Below are 16,773 nucleotides of genomic sequence, written 5' to 3'. Positions count from 1 at the left end.
GGGCGTGCATGCAAAATGGAAGCCTTTCAGTAACCTAATGTTTGAAATGACATACCATCACTTTTGCCATATTCTGTTTGTTAAAGATAAGTTACTAAGTAACTCAGGAATGGAAAACCAAACACTGTATGTTCTCACTCATAAGTGGGAGCTAAGCTATGAGGATGCAAAGGCATAAGAATGATGCAATGGACTTTGAAGACTCCCTCAGGGGGAAAGGGTGGGAAGGAGGTGAGGGATAAAAGGCTACAAATTGAGTTCAGTGTATACTGCTTAGATGATGGGTGCACCAAAATCTCAGAAATCACCACTAAAGAATTTAGGTAACCAAATACCACCGTTCCCCAAAAATCTATGGAAATAAAAAAAAATGTTAAAAATGTTTAAAAAGATAAGTTACTATACTTCTTTTAGCCCACATTAAAGGGGAGGGGATTAGACCAGGGCATGAATGTCACAGCTAGGAATCATGAGAGCTGATTAGTCAAGGTTCTCCAAAGAAACCTGAACCAATAGGATAGAGAGAAAGAGAAAGAGTTGTTGTAAGGGATTGGCTGACACTATTGTGGGGACTGATTAAGTTCTAAATCCATTGGGCCAACTGGAAATTCAAGGAAGGGTTGATGTTGCATTCTTGAGTCCAAAGGCAATTCACAGGCAGAATCCTTTCCTTTTGAGGGGACCTTAGTCTTTTCTCTTCGGGCTTTCAATGGATTAGATGAAGCCCACCCAGACTATGGAAAATAATCTGCTTTACTCAAAGTTTAATTTAAAGGTTAATCACATTTAAAAATCACCTACCCAGCAACACCTAGACTAGTGTTTGACCAAACAACCAGGCACCTGGCCAAGTCGACATGTAAAGTTAGCTATCACAGGAACCATTTAGAGCCTGCCTTCACATGAAAAATTATTTTTTAAGGAAAAAAAATTCTTCCTCATTTTCTATTTCATTTTTATTTTCACAAGCATCGCATTTTATAAACCAGAGTATTGAGGTATATGGTGTTTTTCCAAAACAGTCATTTTGACTTTTTCAGGTAATTTAGAAAAATATTATTTTTTTCTGCAGACAGCCTTTAATTGCTGGCATGTACCTTATGATGTCTGTTGACACTGTTATCCCAGCAGGAGAAAAAGGTGAGTAATGATTTTTTAATATTTACCATTACCTCATTACCTAAACTGTAGAAATGGATTTATGGTGTATTTTTTATAAACTTTAAAAATAATCAATATTTTTACGTCTTGGAAAAATAAACCAATACTTTATTGTCCTTGGATTTAAAATAGATTTTTGTATTATTCCAAGCCAGTGGTTTATTACTTTTCCATTCTTTGTTGAGATGCTAGGAATTGAGGCCCTTGGGTAGATGTGTGTTATATAAATTAAAGAATAAATCTTGAGTATTTAAAAGTAAATCATCCATTCTTGAGATGCAGAGGACACACTGCATAATGAGCAGTAACACAAACTTCTACATAGAAAGGTTTACAAATTAAACGACTAGCAAATCCAACACCAACTTAGTCTTTAAACTTGGATATAGTTGGCTTGTTACTTTACTTGCAAAATGGGGATGATCATAGCTGATTCTCCCAAGTTTACTAGAAGCGATGAGAATAAGTATAATATTATTTATCAATATATGTTATGATCCTCTAATGAAAGTGCCATATGATATATTGTTCATTTGTTTTCACTGGGAATCTCTTAAAGTTAATGACCAGTATGGTCTCTTTGTTACCATTTTTCATCTATTATAAAATGAATATTTATTGAATAGTTACTGTGTTAGACTGTAAGGAAGGAACAGTATGAAATGTCCTCTTCTCAACAGGAACTGTCAATCTAGTGATCTTAGGTGTCTGCATTCAATTTTTCAAAAATTATTCCATTCCAAAAATAAAAACCAATTTTTAAGCTTTCTCAACTGGATAAATTTCAAGCTAAAGGTAACAAATTAAGCCTACGTTTTCACTAACAGAGTATTTTGATTTGGTTCTAGTCATTCTGTTTATGAATAAAATAAAAATATAAGGCAAGGGGTTCTGAATTCATGTGAGTAAAATGGCTGGCACAGAATAAGTGCTTAATATCTTGTGTGTTTAAGTCATAAGAAAACCTTAGTCCCTAGCATCTTGTGAATACCCTGTGCATACTTTTAGACAAGAATAATGTCATTTTCCAGTTGAATAGTGACTTTTGTCTGTGTTTTCGTTTCCCACAGTGGTGAATTCTGACATTTCATGCCATTATAAAAATTATCCAATGCATGTCTTTGCCTATAGAGTTCACACTCACCATTTAGGTAAGAACTTTACATGTTAAATTATAAATATTTACCATTATGCTTCCTGGTGCCATAAATTAAAATGGGAATTGTGTTTGACCTTAAGTCTGTTTCAATGAAAGTGATTTCATATAAGACCTTGAAATATTTTATGCTGTTTTATCATATTGTTTTTACTAAGATACTCAGTATTTGCGGCTCTGAAAATACTCAGATTTCTACTTTAAAGTAGGAAAGTAAATATGCCTTTTGTTTTTCTAATACCTCATTATATTATATGATTAAAATTTGTGTTTATTACAGGTAAGGTAGTAAGTGGATACAGAGTAAGAAATGGACAGTGGACACTGATTGGACGACAGAGCCCTCAGCTGCCACAGGTGTGTAAAATCTAGTTTAATTTTGAGAGAAAAAAATATTAACCAGCAGAAAGTAATTTTTAAAAATTATTATGCAACTCTTATGACTTTCTCTAAAAATCTCTAAATCTGCCTTAACTGTATAACTGAGCTGTGTAATCTCTTTTTTGCAGTTTCCTATTTGGTGCTTTATTAGTTTTCTCAATATGGTCAAAGCATGTTGGTGGCCTTTTACATCCCATCATTTGTTCAGAGACAGAATTTCAGACAGCTCTTCTATTATCACATTTATTCTGATTTTTATGGGATGCATTTGCTAATAGTACTTATTTGTTTATTTCAAAGTTTGGTGCTCTTGTCATAAAGTATAAAGTGATTAATTAAAGGTGAACTCTTTTTATCTAGTGATTATTTGTGTGTGTGTGTGTGTGTGTGTGTGTGTGTCTGTTTCACTATCTGTCTTCGTCCTCTCTACCCAGAGTGTACCAAGCTTCACATTATTAAAGTATGTGGTTCTGTGATACATTGTGTCAATAGAATTAAGGTCAAAAACCCTCTGATCAGTTGAATGGATGCTGAAAAAGCATTTGATAGCCGGGCGCGGTGGCTCATGCCTGTAATCCCAACACTTTGGGAGGCCGAGGCTGGTGGATCATGAGGTCAGGAGATCGAGACCATCCTGACTAACACGGTGAAACCCCGTCTCTACTAAAAATACAAAAACTTAGCCTGGCATGGTGGCAGGCGCCTGTAGTCCCAGCTACTTGGGAGGCCGAGGCAGGAGAATGGTGTGAACCTGGGAAGTGGAGCTTGCAGTGAGCCAAGACTGTGCCACTGCACTCCAGCCTGGGCAACAGAATGAGACTCCATCTCAAAAAAAAAAAAAAGCATTTGATAAAATTCAACATCCCTTCATGATAAAACCCTCAAAAAAAAGGGTAAGGAACACAATCAAGCATGTAGTTCTGGATTTTATTGGTAATATTAATGATTCATTGTGTTTGTCTTTTTGGTAGGCTTTCTACCCTGTGGAGCACCCAGTTGATGTAAGTTTTGGTGACCTACTGGCTGCAAGATGTGTATTCACTGGCGAAGGAAGGACAGAAGCCACACACATTGGGTATGATTCTGCACATTCCACTATTTAAAGATATTTTATTGGGATAAGGCATGATTACAGGTTACAGCTATCTTTGTGAATAAATTGTACATTTTTTGTCCTGTCATGGACAATTACATCAAACTGTGGCATTTTATCATTTCAAAACTGATTGATTTGGATAAACCCCAGAACATATGCTCATTTTTTCATGCTTCTCTTTTTCTTACTTCCTCAAAACCTTCGGTATCATACCTCTAAATATTATAATTACCAAAGACTTCATATTTCTTCCTCAGGCTCATCTTAATAAAGAAAATATAATGATAATGACAATTTTTTCTTAAGTGCCTTTTTGCCCTGTGTTCACGGGGTCTGCATTTGGTGATTCCCGTTAAATACTCAGAACCATGATGTTAAAACTCCTGTGAATTTAATTTCCAGTTGTTTAGTGTACTAAATAAGGATAATAATATGCAACACTTTATCAAAAAAGAATGTCGAGCCTTTTAAATGGTTTTTTAAATAGTGAGCCTCCTTGAAATAATTATATCCTATAACACTACGTAAAATTTTCAAAGTACTATGAACTCTTTAAAAAAAACTTACCTAAATGAAAAATGAAAGGTAGTTTCTTTTCATACTTTTTGATAGAAAAGAATCAAGGAGACTTCTTTTTATGTTAAACAAGGTTTTAAAATATTTACTGATGCCATCTGGAAGCCAGAGTTTTAAACCATTTATCTCTTAATCAAAGAGAAGTTACAGAAAGTAAGCATCTGAAAATATGCTTTAGATGCCCTCAAGATGATTATTGTGATAGCAACACTAACTGTTGGCTGTATGGAGAAAGGGAAAAGGTACTGAGGCAGGTTTAAAAAAGAAAGCAGGAACATTTGCTATGGTGTAAAAGAATTTTTATGTCACTCTAAATGGCTTTTTTATATTAGTAAGCATAAACTTTAAGGCTAAGGATAAAACAAATAAAACTTTATCAATTTCTGTTACAGAAATAGTTTCCAGCAGCTTTGGTTTTTGATAAATGTGCTACATTTGGGAAAGAGACTTCAGGAAAGCAATAGTATTATTGAGTTATGGGAAATGTTGATGGTAAGAAAAGGACTGACAAAGGAGGCATAACTAGATTTGAAAGAAAGAGCATAAGAAGTCCCTTCTTAACAATCTTTAAATACGTGAGGTAACATGATTCAGAGGGTATCCATCAGTTGTTCATTTTATGTCAGTGCAGAGCCATAGGTAGTTTACTTAAATGCTCCAGATTATGGTAGTAACCTTTGTAGTAAGTAAACAGAGCAGTAAAAAATCCCTTTCAACACATCACTTGCATTGGTTACAAGTTTTAAGTGTGGAAAAAACAGAATTTTTTGCCTAGAGGTCTCTTTACAGTTTGTTGGGGGAGGTTTGTTACTTTGGCCAAATTCTATCCTTCTGAGTTCTGTCTGTGAGGTAATATCAGCCATAGAAATTAATGACTTGTTATAGTACTGGGATGGGAGGCCAAAATGATCTCTGGAGACCTCTTTCAGTTCCATGAGTCTAGAATAATTCTTGTCTTTTTTAAAATGTGCATTTTGCTTTAAAATAATACCCTAAAATGACTACACTAATTTATCCTTTCATAAATCTCATGTGGACTAAAGGAAACACCATTTTGTAATAAAAATGAAATAGAAAGAAATTATAGGAAATTAACTTATTGGGTGAGCCCATATTCTGAATATTTAATTTCTACTACAGAAGCAATTTTTTTTACCAGTGGAATGACAAACAAGACAAATTTTAATACATTTAAGTATGAATAAAAGTTTTCATAATAATGGATAATCATCTCATAGCAGTTAATATACTTTTTGTTTTTAGACAAATAACAACAGCACTGTGTCTCTGTTTTGTAAAATAATAAGCACAACCTCCATAGACTACTACAGGATCACAGTTGAGAATATAACCAGTGAAATAAACTAGTAATTTATGATGTCGGTTAAATTAAATGATACTCTGTTAATCCATATATCTCCTCTGCCTCTTTTCTTTTCCCACCTACATCCAACCCACACATACAAATACACATTCCCACAGGACACAGATTTGAGCCCTGAGCCTGAAGCACACATAGGTATAAATCACACTTATCTAAGGATAGGCTGGGGCCAGTAGTTGCCTCCTCCATGTACTGGGAGAACTCTCAGCTTCAAGTTTTAAACCTTTCTGTTCTGTGGTTACATGGAAACTAGGTTTTACAGAATAACTGTTGACAGTAGCCTACTAGGAAAGTTTTCAGTTGAGTGGTTCTTCTACCAAAACCAATCTTAACTGTATTAAGCTAGAAATTGTAGAACTGGAGAAAACTTTGCTTGGGTAGAACAATCATGGGTAACTTATGAAAAGCACTGAAAAGTAGAGGCTGATTTTCCCATAATAGGGATTCTTCTTAAAATACCACCATGTAAAAATAGGAGATGGATTTAACCACCTGAGTGCCCATAAATGGATGAATGCATAAAGAAAATGTGTTTTACATATGCATGATGAAATACTATTTAGCCTTTACAAAAGGGGAAATCCTGTCATTTGTGACAAGGTGGATGAATCTGAAGGATGTATTAAGTGAAATAAGCCAGGCACAGATATATTAATACAAATACCACATGATCTCACTTATATGTGGAGTCTAAAAAAGTTGAACTCATAGAAATAGAGAATAGAATGATGGTTACTGAAGGGTGGGGAAGGAGGTTATAGGAATTGTTAGAGGACATAAAGTTTCAGATAGACAAGAGGAATAGATTTTGAGACCTACTGCACAGAAGAATGACTGTAGTCAATATAAGGCACTATATATTTCAAAATAACTAAAAGAGGAAATGTCAAATGTTTCATGATTTAAAAAATGATAGGGCCGAGGGCAATGGCTCATGCCTGTAATCTCAGCACTTTGGGAGGCCAAGGCGGGCGGATCGCCTTAGGTCAGGAGTTCAAGAGCAGCTTGGCCAACATGGTGAAACCCCATCCTACAAAATAATTAGCTGGGAATGATGGTGGATGCCCATAATCCCAGCTACTCAGGAGGCTGAGGCTGGAGAATCGCTTGAACCTGGAAGGCAGAGGTTGCAGTGAGCTAAGATTGTGCCATTGTGCTTCAGCCTGGGCTACAGAGCAAATAACAGGAGTGATGTGCCCTGTCTCCATCTCAAAATAAAAAAATAAAAAATAAATAAAAAAAGATAGGTAAGCAAAGTGATGGATTTGTTAATTAGTTTGATTTAATAGTACCACACTGTATCTATATATTAAAAAATCACATCATACTTTACATTACAAAATTATTTTTTATTTCAATAGTTTTTGGAGAATAGGTGGTTTTTTGTTACATGGATAAGTTCTTTAGGGATTTCTGCAATTTTGGTGCACCTGTCAGCCAAGCAATGTAAACTGTACCCAATATGTAGTTTTTTAAATCCTTAACCCCCTTCCACTCTTTCCCCCTGAGTCCCCAAAGTCCATTATATCATTCTTATGCCTTTGCCTCCATATGACTTAGCTCACACTTGTAAGTGAGAAGATGTGATTAAATGCTTACTATTATTTGTCAATCAAAAGTAATAATAATAAAAACTACTTTAAAAGTAGGTATATTTAATGAGATATATTAATAAATATACTTAATGATAAAATGTTTTATCCATATATTTATTTTTATATACTAAATATGAATAATATATCCTAAAGTTTCACCAAAGTATTACATATACTGACAACATAGTACTACGAATTGATCTATGAAGAAGCAATATTTTGTGCCTGACTGCATTACATATTTTATATTCAGGATGATACTTCTCTAAATTCATTTCAAATGTTTAGTCAAGTTTAAATAAAAACATAGAATTTAATTAAGTCAGCCAATTAAGCTCATTAAGTCAGCTAATCAGGCTAAAAGTTTACATGCTAAAATTTAATATTACTGGGACTAGGTAGATAATATTTACCAATTTGGTCAGTTTTGTTGGTCATATTTTTCATTTGGAGTGGGTCATTTCATGAATATATGAATATTCATGGATACCAATATAGCACTTTAATCTGCATTTTTAAATATTATTACATGCAAAAATAAAGTTACATGATAAATAACTTCTTAATGTATACATTTAAAAGCACCATAAAACTTTTTAAGAAATGTTTAACAGTTTTGTAAAATGACTAAAGTTTTTATATTTCTTTCTAAAGTTAGTAATACCAGTTTTGCCTATTCTCAAGCCTAACATTTGTTGAATATAAAGGGGGTAGAGGTGAAGGAATTCTTGAGCTATTGGAGTGTTTGCGGTATAGACATGGAATACAATGATATTTGAAATTTTTTAAGTCATACATTTCAGATTACTTGGTACTTTATTAAATCTGTATTTACATATCTTTCTAATGTAATATATTTTTATAAAAGCTCTCATGGAACCTAGGTAAACAGATTAGACAGATGGATAAACAGATATGGATATAAATAGATAAATATGTTCAGAAATCCCACAGGTCAACTGAGTACAAAAAATTGACCTGACTCATTATTCAGTAGTATAATATACTAGGGAAAACATGCTATGTCATATGAAGTTGTAAACATTTATTAAGCAAGATTATTCATTCTTCTTTCATTCAACACATATTTATTTTTTATTTTTTATTTATTTTCTTTTTTTATTATTATTATACTTTAAGTTCTAGGGTACATGTGCATAACGTGCAGGTTTGTTACATATGTATACTTGTGCTGCAACTCGTCAGCACCCATCAACTCGTCAGCACCCCTCAACTCGTCATTTACATCAGGTATAATTCCCAATGCAATCCCTCAATTTTCAGGTTCACACATTATGTCAGACCTAAAGCTATTTATATTAAGTATGTCAGTATAAAACAGGAAGTTATCACATAAGCACTTTATTATGCAAGAAGATGAAATAAATGCACTACTGTAATTTTGGAATATAAGTAATGCCAGCAGTCATCATTTTAAGTAATCACACTGGCATTGGGGAATGTTTAAAGGGCCATTCAGTGTACATAATCTCCCTTCCTACTTTCTCATGTTAATAAATCACTGAGATTAGCAGAGTTGAATTGCATATGTTGATCTCGGTGGAAATTAAGGGTACATGTGTCAAAATACTCCCTTAGGAATACAGAAAGCAATTTGTCTTAAAATGAGATTTTTTGTTTTTGAATGAAAGGTGAATGATCGTAAAATAAAATAAGGAAACTGTGATGCTGATACTAAGGATGATTTGACTCCTAACATTTTTAGCATATGATAGTTTCTCTGTCACATAGGAGCTCAGAGTTACCTTGACTACAAATCTAATTATAGATGTAAAGGAATAAAGTATGACTCTTTGTTCAGCTCTTTTAATGAAATTTTCCTTGTGATAGCAAAGATTCCTAAATTATTTGATCAAATTCAATTTTGAGTCATAGAATTGGTGCCCCAAATGAACTGTATTGGTGAGCTGCTTAATAAGTCTCAGAAAATCATGTGTGTAAAGGTGTACACATTTATATGTGTATCAAATTAACACATAATATATGTGTAATTGAATTAGTGTATTGTGTATATATATATATGTGCATAGGTGTACACACATACATATATGTATACTTTTACACATATATGCATAATTTTTCTCAAAAGTTAATTCAGTACAGGGTAAGATAATTCATTTTTGAGGAAATAACTTGGAACATTCGCTTATATTTTTATTTTTTATTTTCTCAAATATACTATTTAAAATAATGTGTAATCATACGTTGTAGAGGACAAAGAGTTACATTATTTAGAAAGTTACTCATTTTCCTTTATTTGCTATACTTAAGTACATGTGTTTTTCAAACATGTAACCTTGTACCTTGGTACACACTATTTCTAATATAGTAATTGCTGCCTTTGTCTCCAATATTAGTATAAAATTATTCTAAACTTATGCCACCTTTTAATTTCATATTCTTCTCCATAATGACTATCTACAATTTTCTTTTGTTTTTTAATTGTTACTTACTGCTTTTCGGTGATAACAACGAATTTAATTTAGTAAGAGTAACTTATTGTCCTGACTTACTCCGAGCCCACATTGCACAGTTTAATTCCTTGTTCTCAGATAATTACCTTTCACTTGTTTGAAATGAAATTTTTACTTTTAGTACAATTTCTTTTCAAATGTATATTAAAAACAAATCCTTCCAAATATACATGTAACACATTTAAAAGCACCAAAATTATCTTTGAGGAAATATATATTAACAAGATATTTTATATTAGTTATTTTGAAACTTTGCGATATTAGTTGCTTCTTAAATCTCTAATGGATTTTTCTGAAAGCTTAAACTATGTGTTTATCTGAATGGATGGACAGATGGAAGGATACAGATAGAACATACATAGCTATTTACCTGTCTATATACAGATAAGACATGTTATGAAACATTTCTAGCTACACATCTGTATGCATATATATGTATATTCATTTGAATAGCTTTATATAGCTTTATTACATGCACACTACTCTTTTGAAGAAATCCTTTTGATTGGTCATTCTTTAACAATACTAGCATTTTATTTCTACCTATGTAAGAGCAAATCTTACAGTACAACTTTTCTTAAATTATGCCCTGGAACACACAGCAACATAAAGGAGCCTGGTCAGATTCCTTTAGGGAATAGAACTTACTGTATCCACCCCTCTACCCCTCCATACAGTCATGAGCACATTGTGTATTAAAGGATCAGGCAGTGCAACATTGTTTAACTTGTATAGACCAACATTTTCATTTGGTCATATGGTAAGTTTTTTGTTTGTTTGTTTGTTTTGTTTGCTTTTTTTTTTTTTTTTTTTTTAAGACGGAGTCTCAGTCTGTCACCCAGGCTGGAGCGCAGTGGCGCACAATCTCGGCTCACTCCAACCTCTGCCGCCCAGGTTCAAGCAATTCTCCTGCCTCAGCCTTCTGAGTAGCTGGGATTACAGGCGCCTGCCACTGCACCCAGCTAATTTTTGCTTTTTCAGTAGAGACGAGGTTTCACCATCTTGGCCAGGCTTGTCTTGAACTCCTGACCTCATGATCCACCCACCTCGGCATCCCAAAGTGCTGGGATTACAGGCATGAGCCACCGTGCCCGGCCGGTCATATGGTAATTTTTTCTCAACTCATCTGTAAGCATTTCAGGGACCAAAGTTTTGTGGTAATAATTGTGGAAATATTACTCCAGAAGAAAATTAGGATGAGTAAAAAAAATTCTAGAATTCCCTAACTATTTTATAAAAACATATAATAGCTCACAGAACAAACAATTTCCATGTATGCAACAGAGAACACACTGGCCCAAGGGACCAACAATATTTAGACCAGCAGGGATAGTTACTTCATTCTGTGTAGGTTTTTAGTAAGGAAAAAAACGAGGATACTGGTTGTCTTACATATGCTGTTGTGGGTGGGTATACCTTCTCCAGTGAAAACGTGGGTATTGACATTCCCAAAAAGAGAAAATGCGGAAGGACCCATCCATTGATGAGTTGCAAGTTTCATGAATTATTATATGAATTTAAAATGTTTTTCCTTTCATTAATTTGAGATGCTTAAATGATTATTTTGCTTTTCCTCTCTGCAAGATGATTAAAGGTTTTTAAAGCTAGAGCCACATCTTAAATTCCTTTTTCCTTTTTGCTCAGTTGATCTACACATACCTCCTTTTTTTAAATCAGGAAAGAGAAGGATAATATGGCGGGAGGCTCCGGTTTATTATTTTTGCAACAGCCATTCCTTTTATAGCACATACTGACCAACTCCAAGGCTGTTAAAATGTAATTCTTAGGAATGGTGTTTTGACACTATGAAGACGTACAGTAAACAGATGTTTGTTTGGGTTTGCACTTCACTATTTGCTTATATTTCACGGGAGAAGCAGTTACACTGACAGGTATCAGATTCAGAGAGTGAGAAGCCAAATGATTTCTAAAGCATAAACAGAGCTTCCAATGGCAGAGACTTATTCCTGTGGTCTCTCAAGGGCTCTACATTTTCAAAGCTTAGAAAAATCAAATCCCTTTGTAAAATATTTTTATTTTTTTCCTTCCCTTGCTGATGTCATACTGTTGCTATGGAGAGAAAGTGAGTGCCGCATGACATTGCTGGAAAAATAAACACTGATATATTTCTGTACGGCAAATAAACTACCTCATACCTTTTTTCATTAGTGTAGTCTTGCTAAAAATTGTCAATACTAATACTAAAATGGAAGTGTTCCTTTGCCCAAACAACTTTGCTATATAAAAGTCTTGTGAAGGTGTACTTAAATAGTTCCTTCCTAATAATACTAAAGAGAATGAAATATATAATAACCCATGTGAGGTGAGGAAGCAAAATACATGTTTTGTAAACTATTAGATTTTTTTTCTATCATTGGGAACTTTTTTCTTGGAAATGTCCACTGTTTTAAAATCTATTTTTAACATTGAGTCATTCAACTGTACAGCATTTCTTCCGTCACATCTCAGCCCTTAAAAAAGATGAGTGCTGATTTCATTTTGAGTCATTCCTGAGGCATTCTTTTCAACTCTGCTATAAAAGCCTAGCTGCCAAGTCAGACATCAGAGATACACTTTGAATGTCTTAGTGTGGACAATGATTCTAGATTTATCTGGCCATGAGGAAGGAGGCAATTAACCAAAAACAAGGTCCAGGACTTTTAGTGTTAAGGGGAAAAGCCATTTTTAAAGACTTATAATAAATAATATATGATAATTCTATTGAAGGTTACTGATTTTTACCATTGTTAAGGAAATAATAAAGATTTTCCATGGGAACAGTAACTTTTTTCAGTCTAGAATTTTAGCAAATAGGAGGGGGCTAAAGAATAAAAAGATTCAAGAGAGAAAAGGAAGTACCATATCCCTCATCTACTAAAATGCCATTTTCATCAGTGGTATTTAGTAGTGTTCATGGTGTGCCTGCAAACTGACACTCCATTGTTAAGTGGAAATATGCCTTTGACAATGTGCTTTTGATGTTGAAAACTGTGATGGGTTTTAATGAAAGCTATAAAATAAATGCACAGTATTTCTACCTTTGAATCCGTTGCTGGCAGATTTAATGGCTGCATTTTTCTTGCATTAAGCATGCATTTTATGTGAATGGTTGATTTGTTGTATCTATTTTTTTGCCTGCAGTGGCACATCTAGTGATGAAATGTGCAACTTATACATTATGTATTACATGGAAGCCAAGCATGCAGTTTCTTTCATGACCTGTACCCAGAATGTAGCTCCAGATACGTTCAGAACCATACCACCAGAGGCCAACATTCCAATTCCCGTGAAGTCTGATATGGTTATGATGCATGAACATCACAAAGGTAATAATTGATGTTTAATATAAAGTAATATATAATTTTGTATTTTATATTTTTGTATGTATCTTGTTTGACTATATTTAAAACCATCTTTATTCCCTTCTTCTATCTACCAGTCACATGTACACACTATTTCTTATTTTCTCATTTTTCTCTTTCATATCCTATCTCCCCTCCCTGACATGTCCCCATCAAAACAGTTAAAGAGGAAAATCTCAGCCAAGGATAAAACAGATTTGTTTTGGGACCAATCCCATAAATGTAGACCTTTCTTCATTTAATTCATGTTTTCTCATTTCCTCATCTAACTCCTTCCTTAACCAGTAATGACTTACACAATTTATGAATTTATGCACCATGTTCTAAAGATCACTACAGTTTGTCAGGGAAAATAGTTATCATCTCCAGCCATACTTTAAATTATCCATTTAATGGGCTTCTTCAGGCAAAGAACAATTATTGATTTGTGAAGCATTGCTAGTCTTGACTTTTTTTTATCTAATTCTCAGAATTGTTCTTTAACATATATATATATTGTTCATCTGCAAAATGGCCATATTGACTGTCACTCTTTAACTGAAAATTGCAAAGTCTACTCCCTGTTTTGTTGCATGAAGTATGCTGAGACTTTGATTGAGTTTTGCAAGTTCAGTCTTAACATGCGAGAGCAGCTTCTTATTTCTTTCTAGTGGAAATTTTATGAGAGAAGTTAGCATAGCATTCTGGCCATTTATTAAGATTCTACTATATTTAGAGAATATGCCTTAAAGTGTTCTTAAATCTTCTTAAAACAGTACTAAATTTAATTTAAGAAAACAAATATGAGTCATTTTGTCAATGCATTTTGAAAATTCTGTATCATTTATATATTATTGAAAGGGTAGTTGACCTAGTTATTAAGTCAGATGTCTGGTAATTGGTAGGTTTTGCTGGGGGGTGGGGGTGTGGGGAGTTTATGAATTAGAGCATTTCTATCATATGAATTCTTAATACTTTAATAAGCACAAGACCCTGAATAGTATTTTTATGTTTATGGAGTATTTCCAATAAACTATTTTAAGTATGTAATACATACGATACATACTGCAAATTTATGCTCGGTGTCTTTGATCATTTACAGAAACAGAATATAAAGATAAGATTCCCTTACTACAGCAGCCAAAACGAGAAGAAGAAGAAGTGTTAGACCAGGGTATGTATGCTTATTTCTATAACTAGGCCTATAAAAGTATCAATTTCCAAGTAGGCAACCAAATTGTAAAGTTACTGAGATATTTTATGCCTCTCTGTATCTGCCTCAAACCCTATGTATTGCATAATGCCTACAATTTTTTTTATACAATGCATAATTCATGAGAAAATGGTCAATTATTGCACTTTAGCTCTGAAAGTAAAATTCATTCATATAGTTTAGTGTTGTTTCATTTTCTGTCTTTGTTTTACTTCATTTAATATTATAATTTTTATATATAGTAAAAGTGCAAGTATAATCATTAAAAACCATCAGCGAGCTGCTTTTGAAATCTAATAACCATTTAAATTATTGTATATTTTGTATGGTATGTTCATTAAGTAGATTTGAGGTTCAAGAAAAAAAGAAACTAAGAATTAAATCCACATCTTGCCTGTATAAGTCATTCTTCTCTGCCTTCATCAAGGTAGGAGGAATTATTGTCTTATACATCTATAGTTTTGTGTTAAGTTACCATCTGCAGAGTTAAAAAAGCATCATTCTTTCCCTGTTCTGTTTATTGAAAGTGGTAATGTTTGATGCTTGTATGTCATATACTGCATGTGCTAGTACTAAAAAATTACTTCCCTGAATCTTGCTTTTTGTCAGTTGTTTGGAAGATAGTGCTTTGGGTTAGGCATTGGAGTTTGTTATCCTATCAAGTTGTTTTTGGCCTAGGATACATGTTTTTAAACATTAGTTTCATGTTAATCCAAACCCACTTCTACTGACAACACAAGCATACAAGAAATAGAAAGGATTTTTCTATTAGCAACATATAGAAGTTTCCTGTTTCTTATTGCTAGCTGCTATTGGAATTCTTCAAAATGTATTACATTAGGTCTAGTTCAAAAATATCACTCTTGTATGAATAGTTTTTACAAAATTAAACAATTGAGACTTTAGAAAGGGGAAAATGCACTCTGAAAGAAGCATAAGGTAAACTATGATCCTAAGGTTTGTAAATTATACAGCAGATGTTTCATAATATCTCATTCTAACAAAGTGGCCTTCAAAAAACTACAGCTTAGCTCAAAGCACTAAATGGCTGAGTAATTTAAAATAGCTAAATTTATCAATCCTGTTTATATATTTGTAAGTAAGCCAGTAATAGCAGCCTCAATATAGTAGTATTCAGAGTGTTTACTGTGAGTTCTACTGAAGTTTATTCAGACTTTCAATGAATTATTTTGACATTTCATATGCTATTTGAAATGTATGTCTTTAAAATAATTTTATTTGTCTTAGAATACATTTACAAATAACAACATAAATGAAACAATATGGAATGAGATACCACCATTTAGTAGATGCATCTTATAAAATGGTATGTTTCTATGGAAACTGCAGTTGGACTATGGTTTCCTTCTGAAGTTAGTCAAGTTGATCAAGGGAAACACTGGCACCTCTGAAAGGTTAGAAACCCAGAGGTTTTGTTAGTGAAGTGGCATTAAATGTTATATTTCATCTGTTCTTTCCAAATAGTAGGATTTAGGAGATATATGTCTACAAACCAGATTCTTTAAAATAATTTCATACCTTGACATTCACTCACCCTTTTGTGTTTTATAGCATATATATATATATATATATAATATTCAGAGGTGAACATTATCTATATACTCAAATATACAAATATACCCAAACTCTTACTGGTCCCAGAGAATAATTCTATGGACACATAAGAAATTATTTTCTTGCAGTTTCTGTTTTCTTCTGTTTGTGAATAAAAATGCTGCAACTAAAGGTATTTAACTTGAGAAGGAAAAAAGCATTATTCTGATATTATCAATTTTCATATTGCAGAAAATAGGCTGTGTTATTCATATGTTGAAATTAGTGGGCCCATTAAAATGTCATCTCTAATGAAGGTAAAGACAGTAGCCTAACCAATGGCTAGCATAGTGTGTATGATCCTACTGGTCTGTGGGGACCACCAGCCTAGAACTAAAAGAGAAATACAGAAATGCACCAAATGCACATTTGTATACATAGTTCATTTGATGCACTAATGAGATCAGTCCATCTCCTTACAACACAAAGGGCAAATCTCATTGCTGAAAGAGTATTTCATTCTCCTTAGAGATATTTGTTTGCACAAATATCTATTTGTATGCATTCTTTGGAAAGTCAACTTGACCAAGTAGTTAATAAGGGTGCTTTAATTATTCAAATAAATTATGCCATGTATGTTAATTTTTAAAGTAAGCCCTCAAACTTCACTTTTCACCTTATTTGGTATTCCGGCCACAACAATTAGTGTAGTATTTCTTCAGATTGTACAATTCTTTTAATATATTTTTAGCCCCAATAAGCAAAAGCCCAAATTATTGTGGTTGTGCTAGCCACAAGCTAACAGACACCATCTATGTTGA

General features: G+C 33.3%; 1 protein-coding gene across 23 annotated transcripts in view; it reads left to right on the top strand.

The window, feature by feature from the left end:
* Positions 1–16,773, top strand: part of LOC105471068 (peptidylglycine alpha-amidating monooxygenase) — a 279,410-nt gene that overhangs the window by 196,166 nt on the left and 66,471 nt on the right. For all 23 annotated transcript variants that reach the window (XM_071098668.1, XM_071098666.1, XM_071098664.1 and 20 more), the window contains 6 exons: positions 1,073–1,140; positions 2,232–2,312; positions 2,598–2,674; positions 3,670–3,773; positions 12,986–13,170; positions 14,288–14,359. In XM_071098668.1, the coding sequence (XP_070954769.1) occupies positions 1,073–1,140; positions 2,232–2,312; positions 2,598–2,674; positions 3,670–3,773; positions 12,986–13,170; positions 14,288–14,359 (587 nt within the window). The remainder of the gene's footprint in view (positions 1–1,072; positions 1,141–2,231; positions 2,313–2,597; positions 2,675–3,669; positions 3,774–12,985; positions 13,171–14,287; positions 14,360–16,773) is intronic.

Source organism: Macaca nemestrina, chromosome 6 (genome assembly GCF_043159975.1).
Source record: "Macaca nemestrina isolate mMacNem1 chromosome 6, mMacNem.hap1, whole genome shotgun sequence".
Classification (NCBI taxonomy): domain Eukaryota; kingdom Metazoa; phylum Chordata; class Mammalia; order Primates; family Cercopithecidae; genus Macaca; species Macaca nemestrina.
Note: the sequence above shows the minus strand (reverse complement) of the source record. Positions and strands in the feature narration are given on the sequence as shown.